This window comes from Megascapheus bottae, chromosome 3, assembly GCF_031878675.1.
Source record: "Megascapheus bottae isolate mThoBot1 chromosome 3, mThoBot2.hap1, whole genome shotgun sequence".
Lineage (NCBI taxonomy): Eukaryota > Metazoa > Chordata > Mammalia > Rodentia > Geomyidae > Megascapheus > Megascapheus bottae.
Window position 1 is genome coordinate 84,589,492 of NC_143511.1, and position 17,426 is coordinate 84,606,917.

The 17,426-nt window shown below is 45.9% G+C and overlaps 1 protein-coding gene across 1 annotated transcript in view; it reads left to right on the top strand.

The window, feature by feature from the left end:
• Positions 1-17,426, top strand: part of Garnl3 (GTPase activating Rap/RanGAP domain like 3) — a 127,658-nt gene that overhangs the window by 80,260 nt on the left and 29,972 nt on the right. Inside the window, exons 12-19 of the mRNA XM_090330662.1 lie at positions 2,102-2,205; positions 2,448-2,556; positions 4,250-4,295; positions 4,979-5,085; positions 9,887-10,002; positions 11,826-11,930; positions 12,900-12,974; positions 16,596-16,707. Coding sequence (XP_090186788.1) covers positions 2,102-2,205; positions 2,448-2,556; positions 4,250-4,295; positions 4,979-5,085; positions 9,887-10,002; positions 11,826-11,930; positions 12,900-12,974; positions 16,596-16,707 — 774 coding nt within the window. The remainder of the gene's footprint in view (positions 1-2,101; positions 2,206-2,447; positions 2,557-4,249; positions 4,296-4,978; positions 5,086-9,886; positions 10,003-11,825; positions 11,931-12,899; positions 12,975-16,595; positions 16,708-17,426) is intronic.

Here is a 17,426-nt window from a genome sequence, read left to right on the forward strand (position 1 = left end):
ACTGAAACCTTCATTGCCTTCTTTGAGCTTTACCAAGACTAAATCATCCTAGGGCCCCTAGGAAAAGTCCTGACTGGCCCATAAATACAATCATTTACCATCAAAAGATACGTCTATTAATGATTGCCTACAACTAGCTTATAAGATTATATTTCCTAGAGATGTTACAGCCACAAACTTACCCAAAACAATAAAATCACCTAACAGCTCATTTCTTTCTCAGCATTCGTCCCCATCATTCAGTGAAGCCTAATTCTACTTATCATTGAGCTTCATTCAAGTTCCTGAACTGGGCTGGGCTCTGAGGACACTGTGTGCATAACTAACAAAGTGGTCCCTCACACTTTTAAAGTAGCTTAGTGCATAGTGCTTGTAGGAACTAAGAGGAAGAACAGAATGCGCTCAGGGCGTTTTACCAAATCTGAGGACTGAGGCAGGCTTCCAGATGAGAGAGGGAGTGATGAGTGGGAGCAGATGGAATGTCTCAAGGTGAGAAGAGAATTATAAGCAGAGTGAAGATCCTGAGGCCGGAGAGAACATGATAGGTTCTGGAAGCTAAGAGGATAACTTGGTGGCTAGAGGGGGCAGAAAGAGACCAAAAAGGATGCAATGAACTGGAGCAAGGTGGCCCTACAGGCAGTTGTGAAGCAAAACAGTGACAGCAGGTGCACCTTTGAGTAGCATCTGTATAAAGAAGGGTCTGGAAGGAGGTGGGAAAGAAGAGCTTTCGTGGGCCAAGCAGGAGGTGGAAACTGCCCTGGTTGGAGGGAGACAAGTGCATGAATTCCAGAGCCCTTCCAAGGCAGAGGGCCAAGACCTCAAGCCAATGGCAATTGGGAGGAAATGGAAGAATGGCTTGCACTGGCCCCTACGTTTCTGCTTTCAAGTGCTGGTAGGAAGAGGCTGCAGCTGTGCGACTAGGAATTCAGAGAAAGCTTCTGAGAGATGGATTCTGAGGGGAAGGTAGATAAGACTACAAGTGGAGGCTTAGACTCTGAGGCCAAATTATATCTATGTAACATTTCTAACATTTCCCAATGCAGCTGCTTTTGTTATTTTGTTTGATCTTCAGTCTGTCCTTGAGGAAAGTCAGGCAGGTAGTGAAAAACTTCTTCAGCCTAAAGGTGACAGGCTTCACATCCAGGCACACTCGTACTCTCGGAACCCATCATCTCACAGATTCTGAGTATGAAAGCTGTATGTGAGGGTGAGAGTTGTATCAGAATGCCATAACTACCAGGGACAGGGCTGGAGGGGTTGGGTGGAGATGGAGGGGGTGAGAAAGAAAGGGGAGGAGGAGGGAAGGGATGGGAGGAGTGGGGGAGGAGTGGTCTTCCCAGCTTCCCTTGGATAAGCTCTCCGTGTACATGGGGAATGCTCAGTGTTTGCCAGCTTGTCACCCACAACTGACTCTGCCCCTACCCTCCTGACCACCATCCATCGGGCCTCTGTACATGAGGCCTCTGCTGCACACTTGGCAGGCATTGCTTTGCTGAGTCTTCCCAGAATCCCCAGGAGTTAGATAGTACTTTTATCCCTGTTTTTAACTAATGCTCAGAAAAAAAGGTGACTTGTCAAAAGTAACCTAGCTTTAAAGAGTTAAAATAAAAAACAGAGTACAAACTGTTGCACTCTGATGGTGGAGGGGTAACAGGGGTAACAAGAACTGGAATCTGAGTCTGCTGGACCCTAGACCTTGCTTTCATCCCTGCACAGTACTGCCAGAAGTCTCGCTTCCCTTTGCTTCATGGACATCATAATTGTATTAGCTTGTGGGAATATCAAGATAATACAGTACTGACCACAGTACCCAAAAGGCAAGGAAACAGAATCCGCCTTTTAGCCCTGACTTCCCCTGACCTCCTCTATTCCTAGCTAGGCATGCGTTAGACAGAGCGGGGGCGGGGTTCCTCGTGGGTAAGAGTCTAGCACCAAGTGGAGACTTGACTCATACATGATCCACTGTTGTTTCCGCTTACATGAATAATCCAGACTCGCCCTTGAGAATATTCTATGCATTGTATTCCTGCACCCCCAAATTAGAAGTTTGTAAATGGACTCAGACTTCCACATCCACTAAATGCATACTTGTATTTTTCAGATGACACCACAGGAGTAAATTCGGTTTATACAGTATACCAAGGGCACGAGATCATGTTTCATGTTTCTACCATGTTGCCATATTCCAAAGAGAACAAACAGCAGGTATGTGTGAGTGTGAACACAGTGATGATCTAATGTGAAAGGAGTGCAGGCCAGGAGGCTGGTGAGGAGAGAAGTGCAGGCCTGACGTGACTTAGGCCAGGCTGGGGAAACATGAGCGTCAGGAAAGGAGGCAGATGCTCTGGGACAGCCTTGGGATTAATAACTCCCTGTGTTTTGCTGTCTAACTGTGACATACCAGGTTGGCGTGACTTTGTCAGTGATGTTATTTGTGTGAACCACAGGTGGAAAGGAAGCGCCACATCGGAAACGATATCGTCACCATCGTGTTCCAGGAAGGAGAGGAATCTTCTCCTGCCTTTAAGCCTTCCATGATCCGCTCCCATTTTACACGTATCCTGGGTCTTCAGAAGTTCTCCATTAGCAAGCTCGCTGGACTTAGGATTTGCCTTGCTAGATGCTGAGGCGCACGATTTCCTTCTTCTCTCCTTCCACTGAAGAAGGGGATGGATTCATTCTCAGAATCCTTAGCTTCTGAAACATCTTCCCTTTCCTCATTATGTGAAATGGGAAAACTTCCTGTTGTCTGTTGGTAGACTAGAAGTTCAGAATCCATAGAGAAACTTTTTTGCTGGATACCGGTGGATCACTGGAAGGAATCCTAGCTACTCAGCAGGCTGAAATCTAAGGATGGTAGTTTGAAGCCAGTCCTAGCAGGAAAGCCTGTGAGAATCTTATCTCTAGTAAAACTACCCAAAAAGCTAGAACTGGAGGTGTGACTCAAGTGATAAAGAGCTAGCCTTAAGCACAAAAAAAGAAAGAAAGAAAGAAAATTGAGGGACAATGCCAGGCCTTGAATTTAAGCCCCAGGACTGGCTTGTAAAAAATATGGAAATTGCTAAATTTCCTCTTCTAGGAGGATAAGGAAATCATAAATATGGTGAAGGTGCAGATGATTTTCTTCTTCTCATCCTTGCCAACTAAATAATAGCTTACCCTCTTTCCTAGGCTTTAGGTCTAGAATGTCCTCTGGTAGTTTTTCTTGCATAATACATTTCCCTGAGTACAATGCAGGAGGAGATGTGAGATAACTCTTTAAATAAGGTGATTCTTACAATTTCCCTTACTAGAAGTTTTAGTTTGGGGACTTGGTACCTTTATTTCTGGAAGAAGACAAGCAAATAGTTCAAGGAGATTTGTTTCCCCGAGTCTACACTCAGGATGGGAGATGAAAAGAGAAGGAAAACTGAAGAACAAGGACCATTAGATACAGGTGCTTATGCTACTTTGAGTATTTTTAAAGGGATTGAGATTTAACTGGCACACTGATTTTTTTTTTCATTTGGGGGCAGTGCTGGGATGGATTCCAGAGCCTCCACGTGCTAGATAAATGTTCTGCTACTCAGCCCCACCTCTGGCTGTGATGCTGTTCTGGACTTGTCAGGCTACAGCCCAAGCTAGGAAACTGCTTATAAGCTACCACCAGCCACGTTGGCTTTGTGTGTGTATGTTTGGTCTACCAGAGCCAGAAGGAAAGAACAGGAAGGTATGCAGCAAAAACATTCAAGTTGCAATGCCTCTCCAAATGTGTGAGATGAAATACATGACTAATTTTATGTTGGGATTTTGTTCGTATCTACAGTCAAGGGAATTGCTCTTTTTGCTCTACTGGCTGTTTAGTTGTTTAATATCCTTGTTTATTTTTCTTATTCTGAAGCTTCAGAGGTTTGTAAAGAAGCCAGGGTCCTAACAAAAGTGATAGATACACCGCTCACAAAAGAGCTGGTGAAGAATGATTCTGGGCTAATGGTATAGTTCTAGTCATAGAGGTCCTGACTAGCAAGCCCAGGCCCCAAGTTCAAACCTCATTACCAACCGACAACAATAAAAAGATTTTGGCCAGACATGGTGGCACATGTCTATAATATCAACACTCAGGATGCCAAGGCAGAAACACAAGTTCAGAGCCAGCCTGTGCCACATAATAGGACTTTGTCTTAAAAATCAACAATAGAGTGAGTCAACACAGATTTTCACAACACAAGCTGTCAATTGTTGTTGACTAATTTCTTTGACTATCCTATAGATATTTTTGCCTTAGTGAGGTATGACCAGCAAAATGATAATTACAGGTAAGTAAGCCCTTGTTTTAATCCTCCTGTTTTGCCTATTGATTTGGCACTGATTATATTAGACTGTTGACATACGTTCTTCTGAATGGATCTAATATAATTGCCCTCATCTTACAGAACTTTATTCAAGGCCACCTGTGTTCAGTGTTAACCTGTGCAGTGAACCTAGGGGTCAGAGTCCCTGGGCCTTGGCCTAAGCAGCCTCTTCCCTAGGCTACTACCCCACCACTGATCCTTGGGCTTCTCAAAAGCTAGTCTTGAGCCAAGCACCAGAGGCTCACACCTGTAATCCTAGCAGGAGACTGAGATCTGAGGATCGCAGTTCAAAGCCAACCTGGGCACAAAAGTCCATGAGACTCTTAACCACCAGAAAACTAGAAGTGGTGCTGCGGCTCAAGTGGTAGAGAGCTAGCCTTGAGCTGAAGAGCTCAGGGACAGCACCCAGGCCCACAACCAACAACAAAAAAAGCCCTTAAGCCTCTTATCTCCAATTAACCACCAAAAAGCCAGACATAGAGATGTGGCACAAATGGTGACTGGGCAAGGGGGCTGGTGAGGGCACAGGTTCCAGTGGAGAGCAAGTGTTCTTCATGCCCCACAGAGGCCACCAGGCACACTTGCAGGAGAGAACATGGGTGATACCTGAAGAAAACACAGCTGATTCTGGAATGTTCTCTACATAGGCTGAAAATCTTTTCAGAAGAAAGTGTACCACTGTTTGGCCCACCCTTGCCATCCCCACCGGTGTTTACAGACCACCAGGAATTCAGGGACTTTTTGCTAGTGAAATGTAAGTTGTCATTTTGAATTGTCTGTGCAATCTGTCTCATGATGCTGTGTAGGAAGCCATTGTTTAGACAGTCCCATGTGGGCCCTGGGAGCGTGGCCAGGTGGTAGAGTGCTTGCCTAGCCCGTACAAAGACCTGGGTTCGATTCCTCAGTACCACATGCACAGAAAAAGCCAGAAGTGGTGCTGTAGCTCAAGTGGTAGAGTGCTAGCTTTGAGAAAGCTCAAGGACAGTGGTCAGGCCCTGAGAGCAAGCCCCAGCAGTGGCAAAAAAAAAAAATTTTTTTTAAAAAAAACAGTTCAGCCCAACCGTGGCTCACGCCTATAATGCTAGCTACTCAGGAGGCTGAGATTTAAGGATCAAGGTTCAAAGCCAGCCCGGGCACAAAAAGACCTGAGACTTTTATCTCCAGTTAATCACTAGAAAAAGAGAAGTGGAGCTTGGCTCAAGGGTAAGGTGATAGCCTTCAGCTGAAGAGCTCAGGGACAGCACCCAGGCTGAGTTCAAGCCCCATGGCCCACAGAAAAACAAACAAACAAAAAACAGTCCATTTCTGAAAAGTCTGTACATGGCATGTATTCTTGAGTGGAACTTTTATTTATTTATTTATTTACTTACTTACTTATTATTATTATTACTATTACTATTAAGTAGTTGTGCAGTACAACCCTTATTTATTTGCTGGTCGTGTTGTGTGGTTGTCTCCTGAGTCATAATCTACGCTCACTGTTGTGTCCTGTGCCTCCCAGTTTGTCCTCCCATACAAACTGGCCTTTGGACCAGTTTCCCAAGACCTGGTTCTGAGTCTCTTCTGATAACTCTCTGCTGATAAGTGCCTATCGCAGACTGGGTGGAGGGGGCAAAAGAGTGATGAGGAGGTAGGACAGGGATAGGAAGGTTATTCTGGGCCCCCCTTCTGAACAGACAGCTCTGCAACCCCCCTCCCTAGAACATCTCTAGGTGGTTCTGTCTGGAAGGGGGAAATTGTCTCATTACTTATCAGAACCAGGTTTCAGGACTGCAGAACCCTATCCAGCCTGCCAGTCCCCTACCCCTGGTGGTGCCATCCGCTCTGTGCTGTCTATGCAGAGCCCAGCTCCAGCCTTCTGCCAGGCACTGCAGCTGCTCCGGCTGGCAGCCTCCTGTCCTCTCCACCCCCGCACACAGCCTTTGCCTAATTCTGTCACTGTTGCGGGGCAGTTTCCAAGCATTCATAAAGTTCCTGGCCTCTCCTCTGAATCTCCTCTGAATACCACCTTGCCCCAAGGTGGGACCAATGGAGCCTGAAGCTTTAGAGTACTTCATGACACCTGCTCCTACCAGTCCTAATCCTCCGGAATCAGCCAAAAGCAACAGCAGGGGAGGCAAGGGACACACACGCCATAGCTCCCTAATCCCTCAGCAGTCACACAAGCCTCCGTGTCTATCCACACGGACCGGTGAGCCTGGAAGGGATGAGTGTCATTTGGCTTGAATCACCAAAAACATCTCAGTCTCGGAATTGCTCTTCTCTCCACAACCCACACCCTTGGCAGAGATCTCCACACACTTCCCAACCGAGCGTCCTGCAAGTGCAGGCTCGAGGGCGCCTGGCTGGGTCCCTCCACATAGCAGCAGGCCACAACATTGTCATCTCCCACACCAGCACCTACTCAGCGATCTGAGCGCTGAGCCCCCTCTGCTACATATTAGCAGCAGAAGACACCACAAACCACTTGCAGGAGATGATGAGCTTGGCCCTGCTTCCCAGTGTCTATGCCCTTACTCCAAAGGCTGAAACCAGGGTCACCATCAAAGGCCTGGACAGGCAGGTGAGGATTAAGGCAGCAGGGAGGCCCGAGAGCCATGACAGGCTGGAGAAGAGCATGCCCCTGCTCTAGCAAATTCATATTGTGAATCTTCCAAATAAGCCAGACACTCGAAACCATGAAACTGCTTTCAAACTGCAGTGTTTGTATGGCCGAAGCCCCAAGGATCATGTTAGAAATCTGGAAATAAGGAGTTGGTAACAAAGAGCAGGTGTAGCAGCTAGAGGCAGGGAACATCTGGGAAGCTGGATACAGGACAGGAGCCCAAGAGCCTGTAGTGCCTTAATCCTGAATTAGAGGATCACTCCGTGCCATGGTACACTCCATTTGTGTGTAGAATCTATCAACAAACTGAGTGTCTCATGAGCACCTTCAGAGACATGGGGCGAAGTGAGACAAGGAATCGTGTGGCTCTGACACTGAAGACTCGAAAGGTAGATAGGCAGAAAGAGATGGCGGAGGGCACTGACGGTGATAGAGAGAGGGCTGTGGCAGTGATGGAATGGGGCCAGCAGACCAGGAGGGTGTGAGTGATCCCCAGAAAGTGAAGCCCACGCCCAGAAGGCTGTTTGAATTCCAGATCAGGCATAGCGGAAGGCTTCGTGGAATTAGGCCAGGAGAAAATGCCAAGATGAAATAGGAAATGGCATTTCAACAAAATTCTTGGCCTTTTCCCTTTTCAGCCAAAAGACATCATTTTAAATGATTTTTTTTCTAAAGTACTAAGGAGAAAAACAAAATCCTAGGTCATAAAATTAATTAGCTACAACAGTTAAAATTCCTTGAGAGATGTCTTGCTAGACACAAGGCTAGCTTGTTCTCAGAACATAGCCTATCTAGGGAATTCCTGCTCCCAAGAAGTTCTGGGTTTTTGGTTTGTTTTGTTTTCAGTTTATGAGCTCTGACCTTCCTATAGCCTTCTGTATAAGAATACTTAATAGTTAATGTTTATTCAGTTCCATGTGTCTATCACTATAATATATATATTTATATGTATATATTCATTTATTTGATAACTCCATAAGGAAATATGATTATACCCATTTTATGAGTTAGACTCTGAAGTTCCACGAAACTAAAAAAAAAAAAAACCAACAAAAAACTATATATAGCTTGCAGCAGAGTTGGTGTCCATACTCATTTCTGTCTTGCCTTCAGACTCCTAACCTTTACACCACACTTGCTATTCTGTGCTCTAGTATATAAGTAATAGTGCATTCTACTTTTTGGCTTAATGTCTATAATTCAATTAATCCTATCTCTTTCCAAAAGAAACTTCCATTAGGTTAAGACTCCCCGTAGCTACTAAGATAAGTATTGTTATTTTTCCCTAACAAAATGAAAGAAATGAAAGCACTGAGTCCCATCAAGCACAGCCTAGTGGTTTGGTTGGATGGGTTGGATTGATGGATGGATGGACGGATCAGGCTGGGGGCTCCTATGCTGGGTAGACCTTTATATTTAATTGTACTGTGATACTTAACGACTCAAAAAAGAGTTGGACAAGTTAAAAATCAGTAATAACTAGGGCCTTCCAGACTGGCTTTCCAGGCTTTGGCCCATTCTAGGCCTGATAGCTTCCTCAGTAGGAGTCCTTCTGCTGGCTCCTTGCTTGTTTCAATGTTTGCCCTCTAGTATCCAGTATATGCTTGCTCAAATAGAAACAAAAATCATGCTATCACAAATAATAAAAAGGGAGATTGTGGGAGCCTGTAAATGCTGAGCCATAAGGTCTAGCAGAGAATTGGATCCCATTCTTTGATTCCCAGAAAGCTGGAAGTGGCCCAAATTGCTCTTAGCATTGCAAAGACCTGAGATTCTGCCCTACATGTGAGTTAATCAGAATCCAAACTTTCTTGGACCTTGGAGTCAGGTGAAGGTCTAAACAAGTTGTGGTTGTTTGCTGTCTACCTCTGCTTCCTAAGATAAGGAAATCACCTATCCTGAGATTGTATTACTTATCTGTGTTTGTAACTTCAAAGAAGATTGTTAACTTGTTTCCTGCACATACTCCCCTGTTTGATAATCAGTAAATTCCCTGTTAATGGGACCTCTGGGAATCTGTTGCCAGTAGAGGAACAGGCCCCTTGATGCCCTGAAAACCATCTCCAGAGTCCGGTCTCCTCTGTATTGCTCCCAGCTACAGAGGGATAAAGTGCCCACTGCGATTTGCAACATCGGACAATAGACACATGGCTAGAGGTCTGTAGTTAAGATTAGATAAACCTTCTGCTTAGCTTTCTATACAACAAGAAAGGAAAGATGAACAATATACCTACAGAGTATATGGATCTGCACATAGAAATTTAGAAAGTTTGTAAGCATTCTTTGACGATGGGAAGGACAAACTAAGAGTAATACCAGTTAGGTTTGTTTTCGTCACTGACAGAATACCCGAGAAAACTAAGCACAATTTCAAAGGTTTCAGTTCATAATTGCTTTTGTCTGTTGTGATAGGCCTGAACATCAGTAGCAGAGCAAGACAAAGGAAATCTGCTCCCCTCACAGCCAGGAAGCAGAGAACAAGGAGGGGCCAGGAGCTAGTGGCTCACACTTGTAATCATGACTACCCAGGTGGCTGAGACCTGAGGATCACAGTTCAAAGCCAGCCTGGACAGGAAAAGCTGTATGACTCTTATCTCCAATAAATCACAGAAAAAGCCACAAGTGCTAGAGTGCTAGCCTTGAGCATAAAGGAGCTCAGGGACAACACCTAGGCCTAGAGTTCAAGCCCCAGGACCAGCCAAGGGATGGCTGCCAGTAACCACCTTTCTCTAGCCAAGCTACACTTCCCAATGCTTCCAATAAATGCCCTCAAATTTTGAATCCATGTGGATCCCTCGATGAAGTCAAGAGTCCTTGTGATCCAATCATCCCTCAATGAGTGGATCTAACCGGCACAAACCATGACATCAGAAGTGGGTGATATGCATCGTGCATTTTCTTGAGAGCATTCTTCAGTGCTGTAATTCCCTTTTCACTTGCTTTCTTTTAGTAATTAATGGTGAAAAAGCCACTTTGGAAACCCCAACCTTTGCCCAGAAACGCCGGCGTACTCTGGACATGTTGATTCGCTCTTTATATCAGGATTTGATGCCAGATTTGCACAAGGTATCTTGTCTTCTTTTCCTCCCATGGGATCTGAGAGGAGAGCACAGCCCTAGCATTGAGGCCCTGGGTACAGTGAATGAGTCACTGTCAAGACTCCCCTGCTATCTCAGGAAAGTCAGCTGTTGGATGCCATTTGCAAGGACATGATTTTCATCAACTCAAGGCCTATGGAAAGTGAGACGCAGGTAGGGACATGAATGTGAGTACTCCAGAGCACTGGAGAATACTCTGGAGTGGAGAAGGGAGTACTGCCTTCAGCAGAATTGCTCAGTGTTACCTGTGCCATGGAGTGATGGAGAGATAATCATACGCATTGTGGAGAAAAATTGAATACTTCCTTACATTTGGTGGCGATTTCCTGCTAGCCCCATAATCAGGTTCTGAAATAAGCATTGCCATTTGTTGGAATCCCACTTTGTGCTAGACACTTGCTTGACCCAAAGTATGTCAATTCTCATGAGACCCTGCCCCTTCCTGGCACCTCCGGGGCACGTGTGCTCTTTGGAAGCTTCAGGACTCAGCATGAGCTCACTAGAGTCAGTGACTCATTAACACAGCATAAAATCATCTTTGTCACAAACATTTCCCTACTTAAGGAAGCACGCAACAAGTGGGGGAACTCCCTTAGAAACTAACCACTCACTCATAAACTTCAGTAAAAACAATTAATTGCTGATGATCTAAGTTACTAAGAGGTGTCTGGCACCTACCAGGAGCTAGTGCTTCCTGGCCCCTTCCTTCCCTTCAGCACATGACACTGTGCATTTACAGCACCCCTTGATTTTTGCCTGCTTCGTGCACCTTAAAAACTCTCAGAGAGGCTGAGAGTTTGGCCTAGTGATGGACTGCTTGCCTAGCATGCACAAAGATCCAGGTTCCATTCCTTGGTACCACATACATAGAAAAAGCCAGAAATGGTGCTGTGGCTCAAGTGGTAGAGCTCCAGTCTTGAGAAAGCCCCAGTTCAAGCCCCAGGACTGGCAAAAAAAAAAAAAAAAACCAACAAAACTCTCAGAGAGAGCGCCAGACTAGCACCAGGCCTGATAAAGCAAGCCTCCATGGATCATCTGTTCACTCCTTTCCTGCCCTAACAGAAAGGTGAAGAAAGGGCATCAGGACAAGTGCTCACACCCCATAGCTCTGACATAACCCACACTTCCCCTTCCTAGCACTCGCCCCATGTGCCAGTCCTTCGGGTCCTTCATCTGTTGGCTCAGCCAGCCTCTGTGCTCCAAGAGGACAGCTGCTGTGGCTGTTACATCCCAAGCCCACCACAGCAGTGGGTGCTAGGTCTCTGCTTGCTAATTGAGTGAGTGCCCCACTTATCTGACATGGGTTGGAGGCTGTGCCAAGTATCATACATGCATACATACATACATACACACACAAATTACTTGGCTTATCCAAACAGTGCACCTAGTAGATAGATAACCATTAACCAGCTTGCCCGAGGCGACCCACAGGGCCACAGAGTCCCACAGCTCTTAGCGGGCACTAGTCCCCACTGAATTCAGTGGATTGCCTTCTGAGTGCACCGTTCTTTGGAAATGGTACCCTGGAGCCATGCAGCATGGTAGCCCATGTCACACTGTCAGTAACTGAGGTAGCTGCAGCTTGATTGATTTCAGAGCCTGTGTTCTCTGCTGTTACACGGTGCAGGCTCTGTGCCTATGGCTCTGTACCTAGCATATTCCTGGTACACAGCAGAGCTCAATAAATGCTCCCTGGGTGAATGAGTACCAAGGATAGAAATTGGACCCTTATGCTTAAAAGAAGCATTGCTAACTATTTGTGGAATTCATAACTTGTTTTTCTTTTTTCAGAACATGCTTAATAGACGGTCTTTTAGCGATGTCCTACCTGAATCGCCCAAGTCCGCACGGAAGAAAGAGGAGGCCCGCCAAGCAGAGTTTGTTAGAGTGGGACAGGTAGGTTCTGTTCTGAAACCTCTCCTGGGAGACTTGTAGTTAGGACTCCATCCAAACTAGATGGCCCATGTGCAGAGCATTTTATGTTTTCCTGCCACAGTAGGAGCTCTGTGATTTCTTCAAGGACTGTCCTAGAGACTCTACCTGAGGGTTCTGACAGCTGTGTGGATGTAGTTTCCTATAGGTGTCTCTAAGAGCACAGTACTCTCAGTGGTAAGATAATTTCTGCCTGGAAATAAACTGTCCAAGGCCCACCTCTGGTTCCCCCTTGTCACTTGGCCATGTCATCTAGTCAGATGAAGGAGAGCTCACTTGGGTGATGCACCTTGGACTCTCCCTGACAGAGCACACTCATCCCACACACTCACACAAGTCCCAGATTTCCACTGTGTTACCCGGAAGCAATTGTCATACTCACCTTCTTACCCCAGGCCTTCGAGGACGTCACTTTCCCTTTGCCTCCCTCCTACATGACACCAGCCTTTCTCAATTCTAAGCTTCCTGTCTGATCCCACATCATAGTAGGGAAAAGGAAAAGGGCTGCCAGCTGCAGATAAGGTTTGACCCAGGAAGTCTGACACTTTCGTAAGTCAGAGTGAAGGAAGATCCTATGATCAAGAAAAGCTGGAAGACAAAAATCCCTTTCCCCCAAAATAGGTGCCTTATTTAAAGATACCTAGCTTCCTTCAGAGATTCAGAGCCATTCAGTTTGAGGGCAGGCCTTGGAATCTATATTTTTCAATGCTTAGAAATCACAGAACTGTTACAAAAATTAACTGACAGAACGCATTTGGAACACAGTTATTAAGGCTTCATGATGGCCACTAAGTTATGGTTGTCAAGGGTGAAACTTTAATCCCACATGATGACTCCTCTTTCATCCAATCTTTTTTCAAGTCACAATTGTTTACCCTACTGTTCTTTTACTGCCTGAAAACAAACTTTAAAAGAGACCTCTTTTTCCATAAGGCACTCAAACTGAAGTCCATTGTGAGAGGAGACGCTCCAACAAGCTTGGCAGCTTCAGGGATCTGTAAAAAGGAGGTGAGCTGATGCTCTTTCAGGATGATCTGTGAACATGCTGTATGCTCACTGAGGTTACTGGAACTGTTAGGAAAAGGTTTGGGATGGAAGGAAGAAGAACTTGTTGCCTCTATCCTCTTCAGGAAAGCTCCCTGAATCGCATAAAGAGACTCTGTGTTTCTATTGTATTCGCCTGCCTCTGCCTGAATGCAGAGAGCAGAAGTCTGGGCTGGGTGCAGTCTGCCAGGCTGGTTCCGCATTGCCCTGAAGCTTTGCACACCTCTGTGTTACATCCTGACCAAATATGTGCTCTGGTACAAGAGATCTGGGCCCCGCTCATCCCTTAGTGGTTACTGTGATTTTGGGGCTCACCCTGAGGCAAAGACTGTTCACTGAGTGCCAGCTCAAGTCATCCCCAGTTTCTGATCCACTAAGTCTGTGTGAGGTCTGAAAGGGTGCATTTCTGACTAGTTCCACAAGCCGTGGATGTGGCTGGTCAGAGGAGTGTAAGTAAGGAACCACTGCCTACTTCTGGTTCACTCAGCCAACCACAAAGTTCCTGTCTTACCTATTACCTGTTTCCACTTTCCACAGGGAAAATACTAGGTGGGTCATAAACATACACACACACACACACACACACACACACACACACACACACAGACACACACATCATAGCACAAACTTAGCATGCCCACACTCTGATACTGTAGAACAATATCTTGTGAGTTAAATAGAGCAGAATCATTCATAGCACTTCACTACAGAAGGATCCACTAAAAAAGCCAAAGAGGGTTGGGAGTTTGGCCTAGTGGTGGAGTGCTTGCCTAGCATGCACAAAGACCCAGGTTGGATTCCTTGGTACCTCATACATAGAAAAGCCAGAGTGGTGCTGTGGCTCAAGTGGTAGAGCACTAGCCTTGAGGATAGCCCAGGGACAGTGCTCAGGCCCTGAGTTCAATCCCCAGAATTGGCAAAAAAAAAAAAAAAGCAAAAGAACTACAAAGGCATCTGCTTTAGTGGTAAAGGTAAAAATGATTTTGGCCAACACCTTTTGAAGGCTACTAGTATAAAAAGATAAGCTCAAAATGTGATTAATGCACATGCTACAGCCTGCCTCAGACAAGACTGAGGGCCAGGCTGCCTCAACTAAGGCTGCTCGCATTCCTAGTAGGGATGCAGTGTTTCTGAGCACATTGCAAAAAGAGTTAATAAAATTCTTGAGACATCCTTAGGCATACATTAAAACAAAAGTCTATAATTAAACTATAACTTGGTCACCAATGAACAATAAAAAGCAGTATCCAGGGCCAGGAGTTTGGCCTAGTGGTAGAGTGCTTGCCTAGCATGCACAAGGACCCGGGTTCCATTCCTCCATACCATATACATAGAAAAAAGCCGGAAGCGGTGCTGATGTTCAAGTGGTAGAGCTCTAGCCTTGACAAAGTCCAAGGACAGTGCTCAGGCCCTGCGCTCAGGCCCAGGACTGACAAAACAAACAAAAAACATCCATTTTTGGCCCTCGGAGGCCTCTCTTAGAGAAGCACTGCTCCTCAAAGGACCCCATAGACCTGTCACTTGACACCACCAAAGGCCACAGTCCTATATGCTGTTCCCTAGCACCATCTTGCTCCAAAGAAAAGGGCTTTGCCAGTCATGCTTGTAATTATAGCTCCTCAGGAGGCTGAAATCCAAGGATTGTGGTTCCAAGCCAGCCCAGGGACCAGGAGCATGGCCTAGTGGTAGAGTGCTTGCCTAGCATGCATGAAGACCTGGGTTCAGTTCCTCAGTACCACATACACAGGAAAAGCCGGAAGTGACACTATGGCTCCAAATGGTAGAGCACTAGCCTTGAGAAAGCCCAAGGACAGTGCTCAGGCCCTGAGTTGAGTCCCAGGACTGGCAAAAAAAAAAAAAGCCGGTCCTCAACCCCTGAGTTCAAGCCCCAGTACCAGCACAGGGAAAAAAGAAAAAAAAAATAGAATAGGCTTTGTCAACCACTTGGGCACCCATCATTTTATGACCTATGTTGGTGTTCTCTGAAGATCCCTAGAAAGCCTGCACTTGGGCAGGTGGGCCCAGAGGCCATGTTCCACAGAGTATGCTCCACCTTCTCACCTGGTGGCATGGTCCTGGCCTAGGACAAATCCCACCATCCTCAGCAGATCTCAGGTGACCTCCGACACTCCATACCCTCATGTTCAGTAGAGTAGATCCCCGCTCTCGTAGTCACCAGCACCTCTGAGAACCAGGAGCACCTCACACAGCACACACTAAAATGTCAATGGCATATACATACGGCATTTTGGATACAAGAGCCTCTTGGACAGGAGTGGGACAGACACGTGGGCTTCTCCTCAGCCTACCACAGCCCACCTGCCAATATTGATAGTTTTCTATGACCTGTAATGATGTTATAAATATCCAAATGACCCTGGGCAGAGCAAAGCTTCCCACCCTTCTCTAAATGGTCCTTTTGGGTGAAAGGCCCCTCCTGCATGAGTTTTTCAAACTGTATCTTGGCCAGAGAAACATCATTGCAAAGACTCAGTTCCATCTGTGTGCTCACAGACATGCCAAGTTATGCTTATGTACAGATGCAGGTGGGACATGGCCCCCTGGGTCAGACTGAGAGTAGAAGTAAAGATAACAAGACTCCAGCTTGTCCCCAGAAATCTCCAAAGACTACCAGAGCCTGCGGCTGAGCCAGGAGCCCTGAGGGGAAGTTTTCAGATTCCACTGGTAATGCCCACAGTTCAGGTGTCTCTGAAACCCTAGTGGACATCCGTGACTTAAGGACCCGCCCAGCCCAGAAGTCATTTCCAGGAAGAGCAAGCCATGCCTGGAATAAAATGATGATGCCAAAACCCCAGGAAAAAAGAGTGCAGTGTGGATATGACCTGTGAGGGGAGTCATAGTTTCCTTGGTAGCAGTTGCCTTTTTCCTACACATGTTATTTTTTTTTCTTTAAGATTTTGTAACCAGCGAGTGCCAGTAGCTCATGCATGTAATTCTAGCTACTCAGGAGGCTGAGATCTGAGGATTGTTGTTCAAAGCCATCCCGAGCATGGAAGTCCATGAGACTATCTCCAATTAACTACCAGAAAATCAGAAGTGTCACTGTGGCTCAAGTAGTAAGAGTGCTGGGCTTGAGGTAAAGAGCTCAGGGATAGCACCCAGACCCAGAGTTCAAGCCCCATGACTGATTTTTTTTTAAAGATTTTATTACCTACCTTTTTCCGCTAAGACAGCATCAACCTCCTCTCTATATGGTTTCATGATTTTGCTGAATCAGCAACACAGGAATCTTGACTTATTTATAGTTACGTGGGATTTCCTTTTAAGATGGACACATTGCCAGTATTTGCTGGCCTGGACAACATTGTCAGTCTCTGTCTGCCACAGTGCCAATGCACCGGGGATGGCAGAGAAACAGGTCACAGTGACAGACACAGGGAGTCTCACTGCTCTCCTATCACAAACCTATTTGGAAGAGTCTTCTCCTTAAGTTCAGTCCCATGTCTCTCCCAGGAGCATCTGGGTTACTTTCAGGCACCGTTGTTCTGTGTGTTTCTATTTGGTGGGCCACAGGGTATTTCTTTTCTGGTACACTTATTGTCCGATGCTTGTGTTGCCTCGCAGCCCTGGGAGCCCCAGTGTTTCTGCAGCAGTTTCCCTCACGAAGCGGTGTGTGCAGATCCCTGGGGCCAGGCCCTGCTGGTTTCCACTGATGCTGGCGTCTTGCTAGTGGATGGTTAGTGAGTAGCTATTCTACAAATGTCTTTATTTGTGTGACGTGTGCTACTTCTCAGGGAGTGACCAAGAACCAATTTCATTTAGACAATCAGTGTGTGGCCACAGGGACCTGGGCACTTAGATAGCCTTACAAATGAGCTCCATGTTTTCAGGATAAGTGGAGGGAGAATATTTTGAACTAAGCATGCTGGAGCATGCCTTCCTAGGCTAACCCCTTCCCAAATCTCTGATAAATCTGGGGATATTAAATGACATGCTATAATCTCTTTGTCAGCCATTACTTATCTTGGCCCTCACATTTTATCTTACATCAAAAGGGGATACATTGTTTAGAGCCACTCCTGGGAACACCCTCTCTCTAAAAAAGTAATAAAGACTTCTAGTTCAAGGCCAGACATGGTGGTTCATGCTTGTAATCCTAGCTACTCAGGAAACAGAGATGGGAAAGAATTAAAGTTCAAAGCCAACCCATGCAAAAAATAAGTTAGCAAGACTATGTATCTCAACAAATAATTTGGGCTTGAGGTTCAATCCTGTAACCACCTATAATCCCAGCTAGCTGGAGGCTGTGGATAGGAGGATCACAGTCCAAGGCCAGCCCTGGGCTAATATATGAAGTCCTATCCAAACACACACAAAAAAAAGATTAAAAGGTTTGGGGCCATAGGTCAAGTAGTAGAATGCTTGCCGGCAAGTGCAATACCCTGAATTCAAACT